Source organism: Echinococcus granulosus, assembly GCF_000524195.1.
Source record: "Echinococcus granulosus chromosome Unknown EG_S00028, whole genome shotgun sequence".
NCBI lineage: Eukaryota > Metazoa > Platyhelminthes > Cestoda > Cyclophyllidea > Taeniidae > Echinococcus > Echinococcus granulosus.
Genome location: NW_020170408.1, coordinates 585,486 through 606,742, shown reverse-complemented (window position 1 = coordinate 606,742; position 21,257 = coordinate 585,486). Strand labels below are relative to the sequence as shown.

At 42.0% G+C, this 21,257-nt stretch overlaps 1 protein-coding gene across 1 annotated transcript; it reads left to right on the top strand. All coding sequences in view use genetic code 11, as the record gives it.

Moving 5' to 3' along the window:
* Window positions 1–7,192: 7,192 nt before the first annotated feature.
* On the top strand, window positions 7,193–18,209 carry EGR_04501 (hypothetical protein; the record flags this gene model as incomplete). Its single annotated transcript, XM_024493750.1, has 5 exons — window positions 7,193–7,408; window positions 9,366–9,457; window positions 10,552–10,637; window positions 16,146–16,255; window positions 18,039–18,209. The coding sequence occupies 5 exons, from the start codon at window positions 7,193–7,195 to the stop codon at window positions 18,207–18,209; spliced, it is 675 nt and encodes a 224-aa protein (XP_024351864.1).
* Window positions 18,210–21,257: the final 3,048 nt, after the last annotated feature.

Here is a 21,257-nt window from a genome sequence, read left to right as displayed (position 1 = left end):
AGTGAGCATCAATGAAAGCAACTTCAATGGAAACACTAAGTATAACAATGCTGTAAAAGTAAATTATATGAAAGGAGTCAAGGGAGAAGGGCCTACCGATGCTGTCGGAGGAAGGAGGGAATGATGTCACCGTAGATGTGGGAGGAGGGAGGTAGCGTGTTGGCCTTTCAATCTGTTTCGATCAGGATAAACCACTGAATCAGCGCCTTGTGTCTTCACAAGTTTTGCCTCTGCTACTTTGTAATGCAGTCTGCCATAATCAGGATACATATGTATCCTCTCTCCGGAAGTTGTGGAAAGCAAACGATGTTAATGCCCAAACTCTCTGCCTTTGAAGAACCTGTCGGCAAAGCATGACAATACGTCTCTCTGTGACATTCCACAATACCGCTATGCATGCCGTCTTCCTCTAACTAGAGCCCTTTGCTCGAATGACTGAATGCCTCATTGGAGACACGTAAAGTTGTAATCGTAGTGGAAGCTGTACATTGCCAGTCAGCGGATGGCCGACTTAAGAAGCGTTCACAACTGGTGCAGGCATGGACTCTGCGAATGGGCATCTTGTATCAGTTTAGACTCATGCAAAATTTACAGTACTTGCAAATAAGTGGGATTTAGAATTAATTATTTTTCTTATATGTAGCTCTGTTTATTTGATTTTAAGCTCATAAGGGATAGGAATCCCTGGCTTATTCTCCGCTAGGTAGGTGGATAAAAAGCTAAAAGGCAAATCAGAAAAAAATAAAGTTATTCGGATAGATTGAGTTTGCACCAACCAATAACAGAGAAGTCACATGAAAGTCTCTGGAATAGTCTTAAGGAGGGTGAATGAGGGAAGGAAGTCGAGAGATCATTATCGGCCGAGATTTGATAAGTTGAATTGTCAGGAAAGGTAATTTTAGAGAGCCATCATTAAGCCTTCATTCACATAATTCATGCGCGTGTCAGGGAGTGAACTAAAGAACTTCCTCATACATGCAGCGTATACAGCTCAGCGGCAACTATTTTTAGGTGAGCTACAACCAAGCATAATGCCACCTTAATTGTTGCTCATGGCATTCCTGCGGAACATTGAGCAGGAACATTAGGCGAGTGCTCTCGTAACCAAGACGAAGAGACAAAACGCTGATCATATTATTATATTTCAGCACAAGAAAGGCACACAAGTGAAAAAAAACAAACTGTTTGCACAGGTTCATGCATTTTACACGCATGACAACCCACGCTTTCGGTTTCTTCAAAGTTATCTGAAGGCCTCTCAACTCACGGCGCGCGTCTTGTGTTTCCATAACAAGTAATTCGTCATGCTTTCACGTCACAATTCTTCAGCAAGCGATGCAGAGAGTGATTTATTGAGATGAAAATGCAGACTTCTTCACCAATCCCAAATTAGAAGTGAGCAACTCCTCAATGTGAGGCCTTACGTATTAGTGGTGATTACCAGTAAATTGACGTCTAATTTTGTGAGGGTCAGTGTTGCACCTCGGTTTGGCCTCCATTGAGGCATCATTAATTCCTCTTTCCTCATTTCGTTTGCAACACTTACTTTGCGTTCCAAAGTAAATGAATGATTCCAAAACCTTCCTAACTAATGAATGGTTTGAGTAAATTCATATCGTGCCGCCGACCTCAACCAATATGCTCAAGTAGTATTTCAAATTAAAAAAATCGGGGCGAATAGATGCACAGCTCGGTTGAAGGCGCCTGTGCAAGTTTACCACACCTGACATTTGTCTCACTCTTAGGTGCCAACGGAGGAGTGGCTATGTTCATCCATTGGCACATTTACGGCGACATCATGCTATGCTGGTGCGATCGTTCCACGTCCCACTCGCACGTCATTCCAGTGCTCGCACAAAGGCATGGTGAAAACAACCGTTGATGTAGAATTGTGAAACAGAAAACTATATTAAGTAGTTAAAATAGCTTGACCGCGTAGTGCCTCATCCTGCAGACATCTTATCTGCCATGTTTAAAAGCCAGAAATGGTATGAGAATTGTAGCATAACGAATAAACAAACTTAAGGGGATAAGTCTTTATCAACAATAGGTAGAAAAATGAAGGAATGCTCAGCGTTTTATTTTTAGTCCACAGTCATTTAAGATGCCACCTTTGAACAACTGTCGGGCTGCACATCCTTTAGTCCGTGCCAGTGGCCTCTCCAGCCCTTCCGCACCAAAGCAATGCATGGCCTCTCCTAGTATTATGTCCGTAAAAAACAAAATCCAGTCCTAAAGCATAAGAATTTGGCAATTCGCATCTGATTGCAAACAGTTGACTTGGCGGAAGAAAGATACATACTGCGGATTGGAGGAAGCGATTTGCCTTTAAAAATCATACATAGCTTTACCCCCTACCTCAATTTGCCAATGTTCTCTGAAACGCAAAGTCTCCTTTGAAACAAGTCACGACTACGATGATGTTATGGCACACTGTCTGTCTCTGCAACTGTGTACTGCACATCGTTGGACATGAATGCCTCCAAATGCTTTAGTTACTTCCTACTACTTCTACTGCTACTACCACAAAGCCAGTAGTAGTAGTAGTAGTAGTAGTAGTAGTAGTAGTAGTAGTAGTAGTAGTAGTAGTAGTAGTAGGAAAGTCATTCTCCGATGCATGTTCTGCTGCATTTCCCACAGGCAAAATTGCATTTTTGCAATTACCATAGGATGCGTACTATCATGTGCCGACACCTTGTGATGTATTTGGCAAAAGCACAAGCTTCCCTCCACCACACACCGCGCACCATACAAGTACAGTAGATGCCTTGTCTCCTGGAGCTGAATTGCTCCCTGCAACTTACTTGTCTTAAAGGGATGCAGTAGCAAAAGTGGCGCCTCACCAATACCAAGGGATAAACCACTACCGTATTACATAAGTTCCATCGACTATCTGAATTCTCGCGCCACCTCCTGAGACAGGAGCTTGGCTTGCTTTTCTGTCACATGCGTTTACATGTATCGAGTAGTTGGAACCATGATCTATGTGGTTTTGTTAGGCTTTCACAAATCGTCCGGCTGATGGTTGGCCATTACGTGTTTTTTCAATTACACATCACATCAAATCGCACCACATAACACTGCACACGCTTAAAACGAAATTAGTATTTTGAGCATAAAGCTCCCCATATCCTGAAAGTGTGTTGCGAATTGTGGGTGGCTACTTTATAGACAACAAATTCTATTTGTCATTGTGTTCTAATTTACTTTGTTTGGCGTGCTACATTACACAAAGGCTGACTCTTAACACAGCTCTTTACATCACAACAAGTCAGTGGGTGTTTTATCAGGCAGCAGACAGCTTAATCTGGTAAGGCGCGTGGAAGATGTGAGGTACACTTTGTCCTCATGACTTGCGTCCACCCGTCAGTAAAAAGCGGATAGATATGCCCTCTTGTCTGGTAATTAAACTTGCATTACTCTCTCTTCTTCTCACTATCTCCCACTTCTCCCTGCCCAATCCTCTCTCAAAGCGATTGCTTTGGTTTATCCTCATTTGGTGTGTCTGCTATTCAGCTTATGGCAAATTTTTTTGGTAGAAATGAGGAACACATTTTAAAGTTAAGTGATACCAGATTAAGAGGAAAAAATCTTAACTGTCATACATATGCACCGCTAAAAATATTTAAAATACATTTGTTCCTGGGATATTTAAAGTAGCTTTACCCCACACCTTTCCAGACAGCGTTAGAAATGCCGCAATGACCGCAGTTATGCCATAAGGTTCGGGTTAAGAAAAAGAAGCAAACAAGAAGCATGAAAATGCCTTATTGACCCTTTATTACTACTGATGGTGTTGTTGCTCGGTAAATGGTGGAGAGAGTGGGTCCTGTTAGTTACAGAAACCTTCCGCATGGATAGCCTCTTTGGCCCAGAAGAGTGGCAATTTCAGTGCGCCTAGAACATCATCCAGACACGCCTCAAGGGGAGGAATGCAGGCGGCAAACGGAACAAACAATATGTAGATGGCTGCCAGTGTGAATGATACAGGCCAGGCAATGAAGATTATCAAGGCGAAGCAGAAGAGCGCGTATATTATGCTCCAGAATTTATATCCATCCATGAGCCTTGATAGTGTGCAATGTGAATGTGACGGTTTGCGACTTTAAAAGTAGTAGAATTAGAATCACTTGATGGTGATTGGTAGAGAAAGGACCACTTCTGGCCTATCTATTGGCCAGAAGTCATCAGCCAGTGTGCTTGTGGACGTGTGTTAAAAGTTCATAAGCAGGTGGTATACACGAAAAGAGTGGCTTCTAGTTTTCGATGATGTATATATATGCACATTTGGTACTCTAGTTGACTACTTAAGTAAGTTAATAGACCTATATCAGGTAGCGAGAGGGGTTTGATCATGACCTCTGCATGGGTGGTGGGTATAATAAATTGCTTGTAAATTGTGGCTTAGTTTAATAAGTTTTGAAAAATGTTCTTCATTGATGGAAATGCCCAGACAAAAAAGTTTCTTAAATTACCAGTAAAGGATTTCTACGTAACAAATCCACTGCACTTTACACAACTTTTACGGTTTCAATTGTTTATTGTGGTTCCGTCTACTGCAGTTTCATAAGAACACCAACTCCGTAAGCTACCGATAACTTCCTCTAACATGCAAGAGCTAAAAAAATTAAAAAAAGGAATTTGACTTTTTAAAAGTGGTTTAACAGTTTGCATTTAATTATATGCCTTCAAGTTAAGACAAAGTGTCCCTCGGCAAGAGGAAAGCATCTGTTTTGGTTCAGCGTCTATTCTTCAGCAGTAGCACTTCCACCTCACAGTTTATATATTAAACATAAATTCCGATGTAAGGGAATATATAGAACGAATGAATGGTATTGTATTCAACATGTAGATTTGTTGACTACCGCTGCTGGATGATGTTACGAAACCTAAAACGAAGGGGATTGAATTTTGTAAGTGATTTGATATAATGTTAAAACATACAACAGATCACGCATACGTCAGAAATTTTTACGAAAACCACTATATATCAGAATCAATATCTCTAAATGAACAATTTGACTTAACTTATTGCTTTGTGACTATTAATTGCTAGTTAAAAGGAGACCTGAAAATGTTTTGTTAACAGCACAGAAAAATTTGCAACAACTACTGAAATTTTTTTGTCAAAATCTAGAGATGACGCTCACAGCTTTTTGGTGAAAGTTCTTATGAAGGGATTGATGGTAAGGGTGGTGACGACCTTGACTACACCTTGACCACTCCTACAAATATTGCGTGCATATGTTGAAGGTATATGGGGATGGACGAAATGCTTGTGGGAACTCTGAAGAAGGAGGCATACTTGTTTTTAATTTGCGCAGCTGTGTACAAATTTGATTGTCGAACAATCACCTTAAATGCACATGGACGCTTTGCTAGCCTACCCAATAGCAAGTGTTGGTTATTTCACCAACAGTCTTCAGACTTGACTTTTTACGCTTAAGTATAGTCGTGCAATGCACACTGGTGGAAATACGTGAACCAAAAAGTTGTTCGAACTCTTTTTTAATTACAAGTTTATTTTTGCGTCTTCCTCACATGATTCAACAGATGTGAAGTTGAAGTCCAAAACATATGATGAGTTGATGTCATGCGGCTGTTGTTTGTTTCTGTGCAGACTCGAAAGAAGGAATCGTAAGGCTGCGTATTACTGTTACTAAAATCTGTGGTTTCGATAATTAAATCAATAAGGATAGGTTTCCTGTTCTGTGGAGGCTTTACGTAGAATTTGACCATTTGTAGTGCTGACAGTGCTGTGTGGTTCTTGGATCAGCGGTACGCGAGTAACTTGCACGGGAGGCAAATGAAAGCATGAATATAGGTTGTCGTTGGCTTGTTGTGAAGGGCACAAAACTGCTTCTTATCGGTGAGGTCCGCCAATTGAGGTAGATAAAATGTGTGAGAGAGAAGGATTAACACTTTGCCGATTTGCTCGAGGAACTGGCGAGATTCGGGTGTCGTGTATGGCAAAAAATTTTATTGGAATTGTTGAGTTGGTGGAAACTTGTCTTTGATAGTACATGAGGTAAAGGGAGCGAAGAGAGTGGAATATCCTTGCCAGTCATTTTTCACTTATCATATTTGTTACTGGTAAATATTTTTGAATTTAAGGATGGAACTGATGTGCATGCGAAAGTTTGCCCACTTATAGCATTACTGGCGAGTCGTTTGTATTCTGACCCTGCTGAGGAGTTCACCTCATTTTAAATCGTTGCTTAAAGTGGGTTGATGTGATTTGAGGTTGGCAGTGCGTACCATCTAAAAAGGTTTGAAGGAGGTGATTCTAATGTTATGTGCCTTGAGACTGACGGATAATCCTGCATCGCCTACTCCTCAGTTGTTAGACAGTTACTAAATGGAGTTGTAACTTGTGCGCGAAAGTCCCACTGAGAGATGGGTAGAGGTGGTTATTCAGTTACTTCGAACAAGGTCCATGGGTCCTGAGACCAAACTACCTCACACCACACCACATCACGAGTCAGTGGGTGCGTCGATCAGGCAAGAAACAACTTGCATTCATTATGTGCTCACGTTTCTGATGAGGCGCGTGAAAGAAGTGAGGCACACTAGGATTGTTTTAAGGTCTTGTGTCTGTCTGTTTGTGAGTAGCTGACAAAGACGTTCACTCGCCTGGTGGCTTAGTTTGCACCAATGTCTCCTCATGTCTCCCCGGTTCTTCACATTTTAATTTCCCAGCCCAGAGCTGCTTTAAGCTAACTGTTTTGAAATAAACGGCGTCGGAGAGAAATAAGTGGAATAGTTCACTCCACCCCAGAAGGCAGAACTCCTTTTATTCTTCCGGAGTGAGTGATCATTTTGAGGGCGGATCTATTCGGTGTCGGAATTAGGGAGGTCTTTAAAGTGCGATTTTCCCCGGATGTTTACAAGTCGGTTATATTAAGGAATCTGCAAACCTGAAATAAAAGCCTGTCATGCCGCCGAAATGACATGAATGAAAGGCTAACAGGAGAAATAAGTAAGTAGATAAGCCGGTGGAGTGTGATGGTGATACCACAAGGCCATGGTAAAGCAGTGGCAACTCATGATAGGTTATGAAGTGGAATCATGGGTGCGATGGCCTGGATGGTTGTAATACATAAGCGCTTGAATTCACAAATGGACAAGATGGATGATACCTCGTGACCGAGGAGAGGGAGGGAGAGGAATTGATCGATTTGCATCCTTCTGAATGACAACAACAAGTCCATCTCCATACCTCTTGAGTGATTTCCATACTGCCCTGGAAGAGTGCGATAACACAGATACTAGTAGCTTGTCTCGAATAGTATTTGTGTTGACTGTTCAATGTGGCACGATGTTACTGAGAGAAATCAGTAGGCGCGTTCACTTAACTGAAGCTGCGCGATATGAAGTCACGGGATCAGCCATACGATTTGGATCAAGGGTAAGGACCAAAAGCACTGACGCATTGCCAACTGCTTAATCACCTCCACCACCACGAATGTCGCAGTGACGTGGATTCCATCGATTGAGGGGTAGATTTGACACCGTGAGGTCAAGGAATAAGCATCGATTCCATTTAACTGCGGTCAAAAAGTACCAAGGCAGCACCATTTGACCCTCTACACTCCACGTTTTGGGCTATTACTGAAATTTGAATAAGACGGAAAGAAGGTAGATGAGTTATTGGTTATAAAGAATTGTAAGTAAATTTGCATTGCATCGCCATCATCTACATCATACACGACTTCGCTCACATCTCTTTTGTAAAAACCATGCCAAAGGCAACAATTTACATGATATGATGTCAAGCATGGAGGCAAAGTGTGCTCCTCAAAAGGCTGTCATACCTCTTTGCCATCGTGCTAGGTGTTTCCCTCCTCCCCCTCCCCCCAAAGTCCTGCTTCATTTGACTTTTTAGAAGTTTGGTTTTCCATTCTCCTTTTACGGACATTTCAGAAGTTCCAGATGTTGACTCTCATCCGCCCTCGTCTATTTGCTCCGACTGGCTGACACTACCTGTGGGTGGGTTTCAAATCATTTTGTTGTCAGTACCAAACAAAGTGCTGTAAATGCACGAGAGGAGAATCTCCTCTAGCTTCCGATAGTCATCTAATCGTCTGGCTTGAGCTCTCACGTAGTTCCACCAACTCAGATATGAGTGTCGGGGTCTTTGCCTCTTGATTTGTCTGGTACCCAGCATACGTCACCACCAGATTATAAAACACAGCGATTTATTTAGATTTTCCCGCATTTGAAATTTTCCGTGGTGGCCAAGGCGGGTGGATGAATCAAGATGTGATACTCTCCCTTCAAGCGCCAAATTGCGAAGTGGGCTTTACTTGATTGATGGGTATGTGGGGCGGAGGAGGGGCATGACATGTGTTTAAGTGTACGTTCTAAAAATGCGGGATCATCGGCAAGGTGATGTGTACTTCTGCTTTGGTAGCCAATTTTTAATGTGAGAACAAACTCACCGCCAAACTGATAGGTTTTATTACGGCGTCTGAGAAGGCAGTGGGCTCTGCAACGGTGGTAGTGTTTGGCGAATCCTATCAAATGATCAACTACCTTGAGTTCTTCTACAAATTGTCAGACTTTAGTAAAACAGAAAGGACGCGCCAACCTTAGCGGAGACCTTAATGTCGTTTTTCGCCATGCTGGTGCCTTTTGAAGGCGACCCTCTTGGAACTGTCCAAGAGAAATGCGAGAACAAGTGATGCCATTCTAGACTCTTTATCAGCCGATTAGGTTTCGGCCAGTTGGCCAGGCAGCAGTGGAGTGTAGAAGGTGATGAAAAGAAGCAATTTTTTCAAGTCAGACTTCCTTTTTTACTTTAAAGTGTACTGTCATTCATCATCAGCAATTTTGCGTGATGCACGTGGAACGGTCCATCCATAACGCTCCATATGTCAATCTTCCAGCTGCACACTTGGTCAGTGATTTGGGCGTGAGCAAAGGGCCAAAAATATCACTGGCGCAGAGGAAATGCTTGCTATTCTGCTGAGTACCCCATTAGCAAAATGTCCGAGTGGTCAGAAAGAAAGAAAGTTATTTACAAAGTCCAACAGAAGACTGGAGTGCAGGTCACGCGTTGATTTATATGCAAGAGGTCAGGTGACAGGTCATGCTACCGTTAAATTTTCACAGCTTACATACTGATCTACCAAGTTGGCGAAGATCGTAAAGTCCGCACAACTGGGTATTAAAGAGCTTTAACACCTCTCATTTCGTGACAGCAAAACTCATTTTCCTGCTACTTTCTAGTAGGAAGAATATTTCTCTGATCTAGCTGGTGGCTGAAATTGGATATCAGTAGACACCTAAGTCAATACAACCTAGAATTCCAATCAATAACTTTTAAGAATCGGTTCAATGCATTCCATCTTTTTTTATTTTAGGCAAGACAAGCAAAACATTTTTTCATTAGACTACCGACTAAACAACACAATGTTTCCTTTTTTAGACCGCAGACATCCACGTCGCTCGGCAGGTAAGTGGCAAAGGACGATCTACATGCAACTGATTTTGGACTCCCTGCCTCTTTTCTCGCCCTCAATTATCCCTACAACCTGCTCTGAATACACAAGTTACGGCATACCCCGTAGATCAAATCGTCATTGTCTTTGTTGCCATGGCAAATTTTACCACGCTGTGGGGCGAGGCGATCATATAATCTCGCCTCATAGCAGTGCCAGCTTTATGCATCAATGCGATAAAATTTTTGTGAGGTGCCCTAAATTCGCCCATCCATGTCACATGGCTGCAGTTGTTATGGCTCCGCATCCCAAGAGCTACGGGTGTTCTGTCCCCCTCTTCTGCGATATCATCCGTCCCACGTATATTCTCCAGTCGAATGTGAATGAATTCTTAAAGCTCCTGCTGTTGATTGACCCTTTAAACATGAATCTCCTGTGATTTATTAAAAATTCTGGATTAAAGGCTGTTAATCTTGTTGCTTCTCAAAGCGCAGTAGTGGAGCTTGAGGGTGTTTGCAATATGATTCCAAAATGAAGGCCAAATAGCGTTTATCCATCCCTTCTTAAGCCGTAAATTAAGAATAGTGAAGCAATTTTTCGCGACAACACATACGCACCCTTTAAAGCACGAGTGGAGTTACCGACCGTCCTGCTCTAGCAACGGGTTACATTTTTAAAAAATCAGTGGATTCTAAGAACAAGTTGTACGAAAAATATTAATGAAAGTAATGGATAATTTTGCATTAACTATTTAAAACCATCAGTATTTTGTCAATTTTTTTAGATACCGAGGTAGGGTTTCTAGACCCCCTTCTTTTTTAATATTTTGATGTTTTTTTACGAGTTGTCATCCCAAACTTTTTTCCCCTTCCAAGGCAGCACGAAGGTTAAGTCTACATGCGGCTCCCACTACGCCTATTTACGTCAAGTGACTTTCGTGCTATCCCGCAAAAATCATGTATTTTACCATTTTCTTGGGGTAAACGGCACTAGCTCCACTGAAGACATGCCTATGTTCCGACTCTACAGGATGGGTTCACAGCCCATAAGTAGTGTTAGAAGAGCCATTAGCCCTAAAGAAGTAAAAAGCTGAAAATTTTGAATGCAGAAAAAATTCTGTAGACATACTGACAACAGTAATTGTAGTGCCAGTAGATTGTAAGCTGCCAGAGCAAAATGTGCCTCTTTGTCTAAGTAAGACAATCGATGTGTCTGCCCTTCACATCTCAATCTGCAGCGGAGCGGCATCGCCACTCAGAGCCGGTGGTGGGTTCACAGCTTCACTCTCGCCACCAGGTGTGTATTTCAGGTGATTGCATCACCGCCTCTTCGTGCCTCAGCGTCTTTGGTTGCATTGTACTTTGTAAACTAAAGTGGCATGACTGCTTTTCGTGATCGTATGAGCGCGCCTTCAAGCGGGCCCCACAGCCACTGATTTTCAAATCTACCTCTGCTTACGGATGCAGGCTCGAAAGAAAGCTAATTTACCTACTTGCATTAAATTTCTGCCCTCAGAATTAAGATTAGCCATTATGTTAAATGTGTGGGTAAGTTAAGGTTGGTAAGGGCACCATGAGATTTTTTTCTATGGGGCAAATCACCAACGGCACCTTGACATTTACTGACAACTACCTATTGCTGTTAATGCTTTACGTTCGTGGTAAATAATGCGCCTGCAGTGGTGCGATTGTGGAGCACTCGTAATGAAATACCTCCTACCTCAAGCAAGCAGTCACGGACCAGTTAGTTGCGGCAGAAGAACTAAAGCCTTATTACGTGTCTTTTCCAGCCCCACAGCGAACAGTGGCGAGTGAGCCAAGAAATGAGCCAGTGGGGAGAAGAAAGTAATATCGGTTTAGGTAAGGAGTGACAAGTTGGCCATTTAAAAATACACATAATGCCCTATTATCACTCAAAGTGATTAAGGGGTAAAGGGGAGGTTAGAAATAATTAGGCGGGGTGGGGTGTAGTGGGGTAGGGGCAGATGAAGGTTAAGAGTCAAAGCAAACAAAAGTAAATAAGGGAAGGTTTTACTTTCTCACATTTAATCGAGGCTGCAGTCAGTTAGTGACTTCATTGCAACTCCCTTTTTGGACCATATAAGCGGCAATTTGACAAATATGAAGAGTTGGTCAAGAAAATCTTCCAGTGGCGGTACACAAGCTGCAAAAGGCAGCAGGAAGATGTAGATACAGCCTAGGAATCCAGCGATCGGCCATGCAACGAAAACGACGAGAAGGAACCAGACGATGGAATATAGGAGTCCGGGACACATATCCGCCATCTTTTGGAAACCCTCCACTGGATCTTATCGGTATTTATGCAACACAGTAGCACTTTTTATTGGTTCTCGCGTCGCAAGACGAGGCTCCAGTGTTGTTGGCCACAGTGCCGCTACCTGATTGGCCAGCACAGTCATGCGATGTTTATGGCGGTGCAAATGAATTAGCCGAATTGGAGTGCAGGTGCTTGCACTACCACTAAAAGGACAATTTAGTCAAAAAAAAACTAATTGTAAAGCACTTCCTGCCTTCTACAAAGTCCACCAGGTAGTAGAAACAAAAGCGACCTTGAATAACTTCTCTGAAAATGTCTTCTGTGCGCATAGAGCAAAGTAGTAGAGTATCTCACGAACAAAGGGGAGGATAAGTTGAACTTCCGGTCATAAGGTGTATCGAAATCTACCGAGATAAAAATATCAAAAGGAGATGCTACAACCTTGCAAAGGGGAAGACTCATCTTAAGTCAGGACAGTCGTGTTTACGATCTGGAAACCAGTTCAATGAAGCACAATATAGATGTAAACGTAACTTTTATCGCATTGAGGCTGGAGCAGTACTATGGGGAGAATGAGGGCGAAGTGGTGGTAGTACCTCCTTCCTCCCTTCTCCCAACCCTCATCACTACAATCCAAAAGTGATATAAAAAGTCATTTTACAATTACTAATTCCAGTGCACGGTGCGAGATTTTGGGTAGGACAAGGTTCTCACGGGTTCACTAGTTCTCTAGGTTATGGATGGTCACTTTTTCCCATATGAGTTCAAGTTGCATCATTTAGATGGATGGACGGGTAGACAGATAAATGAGCAAATGGATGGGTGGATGGATGGATAAACGGTTGCGAAGTGGATGGAGGATGGAGGGACGTATAGATCGCATTGCTAAGTACTCTTTAATTTTAGTTAGTGGTCTTTTCGTAACGAGAATTAGCGTCTGCAGTCCCTCCCGCATACTATCACACACTCAAAGGAACCATACCCTTGTCACGTTCACAAAAGTGTGAAGTACAGAGAGGATTGTTTGGCATAGCCAATGTTATACATATATATGGGTTCTTAATAATCTCTTCTTCTACGGTAAGCTGCAACTTCTCCCCCAAGCCACATTCTCTGCAACTCTGGAGCCGCATTCTATTCAATGGGTCAGGTACTTCATCTCAAGTCCTGTCAATCCTGTCCATTTGATAGTACTGGATTTTTGTGATGATGGGCTGATGCATATCTATCCCTTAAAATGTGTTTACATACCAAAAATCTATTTGGATATTTGCCATTTTAGTGTGAAAAGATGACGAACCTAATCTTCTAGAGCGCCCAGGATCGACCCTGAAGCAAAATCAAGCCATGCCCACAATGAAGAGGACTATTTAGCATTAGCCGCATAAAAGGTCTGAAAAGCCGCCGACATTTTCTAAAAGCTAGGTTGCCAAAAGATTTGCATGATTCCAGTGGGTTTTGCAGTGTCCGACATTTTAAAGGTGTACTTAAACAAGAACGGAATCAACTCTGTTCACTTTGGTGACTAAAAGGCAGACTTTTCCTCCTCAAATCAGCATACTTAAGAACAAAAATTATTTTTACAGAGACACATTCAACGACAACAAAGTGGATTTAAATAGCCTCCATTTTACTATCAATTCCGTAAAATAGACAGCAGCATCTCACTTCTGCTGACGTCATGTGGACATCCTTCTTGGCCCAAATAAGGCGCAGCCTAAAAATCACGAGGTGGTGATCTCGACGTATCTTCAGGATTGAAATACAGGCAGGGAAAGGCATCGAGAGGATGTAGAATGAGGCAACACAACTGGTAACCGAACAGCCAAAAAAATGACGAGAAGGGAACATATAAGGGAGTAAGGAATTTTCAGCGCAGATTCCGCACATCCTACCAAGTTGGAATCATGTCAGCTGTGCTCTCTGAATGTAGGTGACATTGACTGCTAATTCGAAAACAGTTTCGTGTTTCGATTGGTCATGAAGGGCCTCCCGAATGGGACTTTTCTGATTGGCTAATGTTGGAGGTGAATCCCTCTCCAAGCTGGCAGCTGTTACTGCCCAATAATTGACATCGCATGACATTTATTTCGAAGTGCTGGATTGCTCTTTAAATCGATAAAATTTGGGTAACTTATATGACAAAAGTTCACAGGTACATACTACTCATTAGTAGTTGACCTAAAATAGGCTTTGTGTGGATTTTGCTTGACCTCGGGGTCACTGAGACTTTGTGGTATCTGCACGACTTTTTACGTGCATGCATTAGGCTGCAGATAGGCTGATAGGGTAGCCACTGCATATTATTGTACTCCAAGAAAGGATTGGTTGAACTTGATGCATGCAGTTCCAGCCTGATTGGTTGATTAACAAAGGTTAACTCGCTTTCAGGAATTGAAAAGCGTTTTGTCGTATTTTTGGATTCAGCCTTTGAGGGAGATGTAAAGTAGGGGTTTGGTGGTGATTTGCTCAAAGCTCGATATTTTTGATGAGAAGGCTCCAGTTCTCGCCTCCTATCGTCAAGACCAACTATTAGTAAGGTCTAGCAAATGGAAGTTGTGAAAGTCCTGGGTTAAGAACAAGAATCTAAAATGATACACGAATTGTTAGAGACAGAATTTACTCGGGATTAGAAAGGCCTTTTAATGGTCTATGAGAGCGTGCAAGCTGTTGTTTTGATGGGAGAAAGAGAGGAATTGTGGCATCATCTTACCCATTTTCCGACCTTTGCATGCCGCAAATGGCGCGCCTCATCAAGCTTCAGTCGGTGATTGTCACCTATCCTTGGGATTATACGCCCCTATTGGGGAATCAAGCAGCCGTCCGTGGCATAATGCACAAAACCTCGCCACCAACACTAATTTAGCTGTGATTATTCCCATCCTCCTCTGGTCCCCTCTCCCCAAATTTTAGCAACCCTACCTTCCAGCTGAGCTCCCAGGAGGCTTAGCAATGGTAAAAGTATATGTAGGCTGCTCTCTAGAGGGCAACTTTTTCTCACACACCTTCTCACAGGTCCCAGGGTATGTGAAAATACTGCCTCACTTTGATGTGCCTCAAATTCAAGCACCGTGGCCACATTTGCTCCAGAATCATATCATGTAACTGGCTTGACAGGCAGAATTGGGCACTATTTCCTTTCACATTCCTCACTTTCAAAGGAAGCATTAGGTTGATCTGTGATGTGATGGCCTGATTCTCACCGGACACCTTTAGTCAAGATGGTTGAAAAGTATGATAGTATTTCCACCCTCGGAAATGGTGCGGTTATGGTCAAAGTCCCCTCAGGTAGGCGAAAAAAAACCCAATTCTTGGGATGTCTACATGTTTAAAAGGCCTAAAGGACAGTCTGTACATTGACCAGATCCTCATACTCTCAGTAGATGGGCGCTTGGATGATCCGCCAACACCAGGATTGGCTAATCATTAACCACTGTCGTCTTGGTGGTGAACATTTCGACAGACGGAAGGTCTGATGCCGGGAAAGTAGCGCACAACTTACTCTGAGCTTGTTTAAACGACAAGTGTGGTAAACAGCAAACTTTTGAAAGTCATCAAGCGTCGGATGTCTAGACCTGTAGGCATTTCAACTTAGGTGTCTTAGCTTACTCGTCTGTCCATTTAGGCCTTCTAGGCATCAGTTAATCAGTAAAGGAGGCGCAGAAATGTGGAAGGGGACGGTGTCAAATAAGGAGAGAAGAGCAGTACTTGTTCCTTTAAATGAGACGGTATTTTAAACTCATTCAAGAACTAAGTAAATAATCCCTCATCTACAAAACAAATGTTTGATATTTTGATAGGCGAAAAGACGTACATGATGCACGGCCCTCCACATACCTAAATGGATGGTAGTTGAACTGACTGTCCTACGAATGCATCAGAAGTCTACCTTCTTGTCACACATGAGAAAGAAGAGTCGAAGAAGTTGTCGTGTGATGTGCGGTAGCAGCGCGTAACACGAAGCGACGGAGGTTGAATCTCTCTGAACGGGATGTATCGCGTTCCTGAGAGTTTAGGGCTCCCAGTCCCTCATCATGATGAGCCATCGTCGCATGTCACTGGTGGTCCGAGTAACAGTGTCTAATTTTAGCATGTCAACAACAGCCTCCACGGCTGTCTGCCTTGGGATGTGATTCAACGCTTCGCCTCTAGCGGTGAAGACAGTTGGATGGAGCATGCTGAGAGCTCCTTAGCAATCACAAGCCATTTACTAATTGTTGACAATAGGCGTAAATGACCATCTCCCCAAGTGTCTGCTCGTCGTCTCCTCAGGCCGTCTAATTGTCTGCCTCTTTCTCTGCTATTCATGTGATTTGCATCTAGGAGTGTGCACCGACCAACTGACTAAAGGAATGACTGGTATGAGGTAAGGTGAGGCGAAGTATAGCTTCTAAATTATAGCCAAAGTTTAAATAAAATACAAAGTTTTTCTCCTTAAACAATATACTACACGTCACTGTCCAGTTGACAAGTGGACGGCAGATACTACTTTATCGCAGCAGAAAGGTGTTTGTCAAGTTTGTGTGCGCTTATGTGTACATGAGTTTGTGTAGAAGTGGTAGTTTACTAGATGCTAGTCAAGCACATTTGTGCGTCTTATCCATCCATCTTGCATCCATCCTTCCCTTTCCGCATCCACCCATTCATCCACCCCGTAGCCATCATTTCATGTAGATACGTACACACCTGTCCAAACAAACGTCTGCCATAGAAACAGTCACCCCAATCAATGCACTGTCATTTGGAAGTCGTAGCAAAATAAGCGCCACAAGAACCTACACGCATGCATATTCACACAGTGTCAAAGGTAGTCGCGAGAGAATTTGCATTTTATCCAACTTGAGGTGAAGGAGAACACGGTCTTACCTTGTGATTACACCTTCACTGCCCTCATCCTCCACATCCGCCTGCTCTTAGATCTTCGACCTCCAGTTGATGGGCCTTGACTCTTCCTCGTGGCACGGATGCCAGACAGACATGTGAAGTGGAATGCGGATGTATAGAAGTAGAAGGGAATAAGCCTATGGGTAAGGTCTTTCTCGGCTTCCAGAGGCAAAATATCCCATGAAACGGGCAGGAAGCAGACAGTGTAATTGTGAGCAATTTCAGCCAGTAAATTAACCATTCCCTTTTTATGCGACTATTTTTATAGTTTAGTACTTCTTCCTCAGCAGAAGCTGCAAAAATCAGAGCGACCTAGAATTTTTCCCTTTCCACCTCCTCTAGCAGAAATGTATTACCCTTTAATCAAAATCTCGGCCTGAAACTTTGATAGTTAGGTACATGGTTGTAATAACGACGATTCTTACAGCACAAACTTAAAATAAATCCAAATTAAAATCTTGTCTGTTGCTTAAGAAAACGGGCAAAAAATGATGTTATCCTTACGCATCATTCGACGATACACGCCTACTTGACTTGGACTGTCTCAAACTCGAAGTCACTTCTGTCAAGATGGAACTTTTTCCTTTTTCTTTCCTTTTTTATTTACAACTCAATTAGGCTTAGAGTAGGAATAAAGAAAGACTATTTTATACCTCAAAATGAGGAAATCATCTGTTCTCCTTAATTCAAGCTTCCTGATGTTGGTAAGCAATGCTGCGGCACATCACATAACAACACCTTCGCCTACTCTTCTTCCTCAAGTTTGACGAAAAGCCAGCCTCTGGAGCTCACCTAGATCCGGGGAGCTGTAGACCTCAACTCCCACTCACCTGTTTTAACTGACACTTCGGACCCAATGACCAATTTTGAGCGCTGCACTGACTGATTGCCACGCTTCGGCTCCTTCAAAGTTAATGTAAAGGCCTCTACCGAAATGCATCTCTCTTCAGCCCTACAAAAAGCGCATTTCTGCGGCCTTTTTTCTCACAAATCATGCTTGATCTTTGCGGCATGTTGCATGTAGTCTACTTGGACGGTTTTTGGCAGAATTGTTTCATTTCTGCGGCATCCTCTCCAAGAAGTCTAAGGTGAGGAAAAAAATGTGTCACTAGATAATCTTGCTATTAGTCTTTTACTCAACTCCTACAAATTAGGAGGTTGGTCATTTTTTCATCTTTCTTTTTGTCTCCAAAAGAAGAGTGTTTTTGTCGCATTTTTTTATTCGCTCGTGTCTTTATGAACCCGTAACAACTCGATCTAGACAAATTCAACGATTCTTTACGGTGAAACAGAAAGAGGCAAGTAATTTTAACAGTTTATTTGGGCATTATAAATAATTATGGATCCAAGTTGAGGAATTAAACAAACCATTGCCGGTTTGAACGGTGATGGCGATACATTCAAACTGGGTGCTTTACATTTTCCTCGAGTTAGGCGCAATTCGCTGGTGAAGAGAAGTCACCATCCAGAATGGATAAATTTATCTTTACACAAGGTGAAAAATGCGCCAAGAAAAAAGTTTATGAGCAAAGGGAAACATTTCAACAAATATTAAAGGCAAAATTTTGGGCTTCTTTAAAGAGCAGCATAAAAACACAGCCTTGATTGCAGTGCTGGCTTGTTTAAAGGATCACGTACATTAACTAATACAAAGCTGGATGCAAAAATCGAAACTCCTTTGTTCAGCAATGTATGATGACGACGCTGGTGATGCTTAGGTGGAGGCGACGAAGACGGCGGGGCGAGAGGGGAAAGGCGCGGAGGGTGGTGGCCTACTCCAGACGACAGTCTGATAAAGGATTCATAGCAACTCCTTTTTTTGACCATGTAAGGGGTAGTTTAATGATCTTTAGCAGTTGGTCCAAGCAGTTTTCCAGAGGTATAATACAAGCCGCGAAAGGCATCAGAAAGATGTAGAGACATGTGAGAATAAAGGCCAATGGCCATGCAATAATAACAGCCAGAAGAAACCAGATAATTGAGTAGACGATTCCAGGACAGATTTTAGTCATTTTTGTTTCCCTGAATTGCCTAAGGCTAATTAAAATCCATATATTACTTGCAGTTCCTTTAACTCTGTGTTGATTGGCTCCCCAAGGACATATATACGCTCTTCAGAGAGGTTCGTTTGAAGGACGTGTTTTCATTGGCTACCCACTGTGACACAATGTGTATGTTATTGAAAAAAAGGAAATATTCGCAGGAGTTATTTGTAATCATTTGCTGTAATCTATAATCATGTCAATATTATTTGCCTTACTAATGCCTTTAGCAAAAGGGTTTCAAAAGGTGTACAAAATCAGATTTAACTACCTCCGGTAACAACGGCAGTGTTACAGTAACGTAGCACATTGCTTCAGCAGTTTCACAAAATAATGCAATTAGATATGGTGTGATAGATGACATGGTTTACTCAAAGGAGACCCATTTTTCTCACGAAGGAGGTAGGCGCAAATTATTTCACACACTGTTTAAACTACCACCTACAACTATTAACACAATGCCTCTCCCTATAAGGAAACACTTTGAATAGCTAAATTTAATTTATCTTTGCTTATTCACTTATTTGTTTCCGAATGTCCAATTATCAGCATCCAGAGCTACTTATAAGACGCTAAGTAGCATGTACCGGGGTGCGATTCAAGAAACTTGATTTTTCCGGGTTTCTGACCAGTACAAGGCAAGGTTATCATAGCGGCTTGGAATTTGATAGTCAAAGACAACTGTGTGGTGGGGAACGAAGTCCCTTGGAGCAAATTCTTTGGAATCCGGGGAACCCTAAACAGGATGTGGCACGGTAATGAGGCGCACAACTCTACAACAACAGTAAGGTATAAAAAGGATTATTTTTTAGACAGACATTTGCGCGCCTGGTACTGACAATCTCAAAAATGGTGATTTCTAGACTACTCCTACCGTAGTCACTCCTGCCACTGATTCCGGTCCTTTCATTGTAGAAAATCGCATTAACCCGATAGAAGATTTTAATAGAGAATTATAAAATCATTTTGGTGGATTAACACCTTCTTACAATCGTATTCAGGGATTAAAAACACTGGCAAAACAATCTCTTCCAGTTAAATTAAGAAAGCACCAAAATCACCGACTAAGATGTTTACTTATGCAGAAAAGGTACTTTATTCCCTATTTGAGTCACACAAATAAACGCCCGTCTGTTCACGAAGACTCTGAGGCACCACACTGGTAGCAAAGGCAAACAAACTCAACTCATAAGGACATTAATCTTTATTTTTATGTCCATCAACCATAAAAATCCAGAAATCTTAGATCTTCAAACAAAAAAGCTTGAATTCGTAGGAGAAGAGCGGCTACAGCGCAGGTGGCTGAATACGTTTGGGATGGGTTAAAAATGACTTCCCCTAATTTCATGGGTTGTGAATAGACAACTCCATGTCATGCGATTAATAATGACTGCCATAAAAGTGGCAAGTGCCACAGGTGGCGTGACGGTGTTCTCTTCTGATTGTAAACATTTAAAAATCTCTGCAAATTTATGCCAAATTTTTTCCTAATCATCAAATTCTGAATTTCTTTCATCTATGCCAAAATGAATCAAACAATCAATTAGTCGGCAAGTCAATCCATTACCCAATCATTCCCTTCCTTTTTTCTCATTGGTCAGGATCCAACCAATAAGGATGTTCTAGTGATCCACTGCATAGTCTGGGTAAATTTCACACTTTTGTTGTATAATTCGGAAATATTAGGGCAAGACAAGATTTTTTTACCCTAACGTCTTTTAATTTGTATGTAACCAAATTATGGGAAAGAATCGGGTGGTCTAAACTTTGCAGAAAAAATGCAGAAGCACTTTAATGGTAATTGTTTGGTAATGATAGACGACCAAATAATATTCACTTCATTTTACGTAAAAACCATTAGATGAATTTGAAGGAGCATTTTTGCTTTGTTTGTTTGGTTTAAGCACCATAATACTAGCTGATTATAATTTTGACCATGCCTTTGACCTTGGATACCTTCAGCACGTTATCAATAAGACTTATTTTTTATGTACGGGCTATCACGATCTCAAGGAAGATCTAGAGTGCCTCCTAGGTGGTAGCAGTAGGTGGAATCCTATCCGATGAGAAAAACTCTCCTGATCTTCACTTTTAATCATTCCTGCTTAGCATTATATCCACATGGCTGAGTTAGTGGAAGACTGTCTACATGTAAGCCGGAAAATAGATTGCCAATTTTAGAGTTTACATAACAGCTAGTGAAGATACAAGGCCAATTTTTGTCGAGTTAAAATGGGTCTCAATAAAAGGCATTGCAAAGGTTTCTCAGGTTTAATGACCTACACCATATTTTATGTTGTTGTAGGAGAGCGTTAAGACCTTAGCAAAATCACCCACACAAATTCCTTTTCTCTTCAGTTTATGAATGCAAATGATGAGGTATTCCGAGCCACCGAAGTAGTGTACAGAATTTGATGCCATTAATGGGCAACATTCCCTCCTCGGATTCGAATTCATCTTTGATCCTATCTCGCAGTTCACACAAGAACTCGTTAAGATTAAAGTAGAGGCCTCTCCAATGGTAACATCAGGGACAGGGCTTAAAAGGAGAAAGGGAATTGTGGAAAGTTGAAAGTTCTTTGTGTGTGTGTGTGTATGTGTGTGTGTGTGT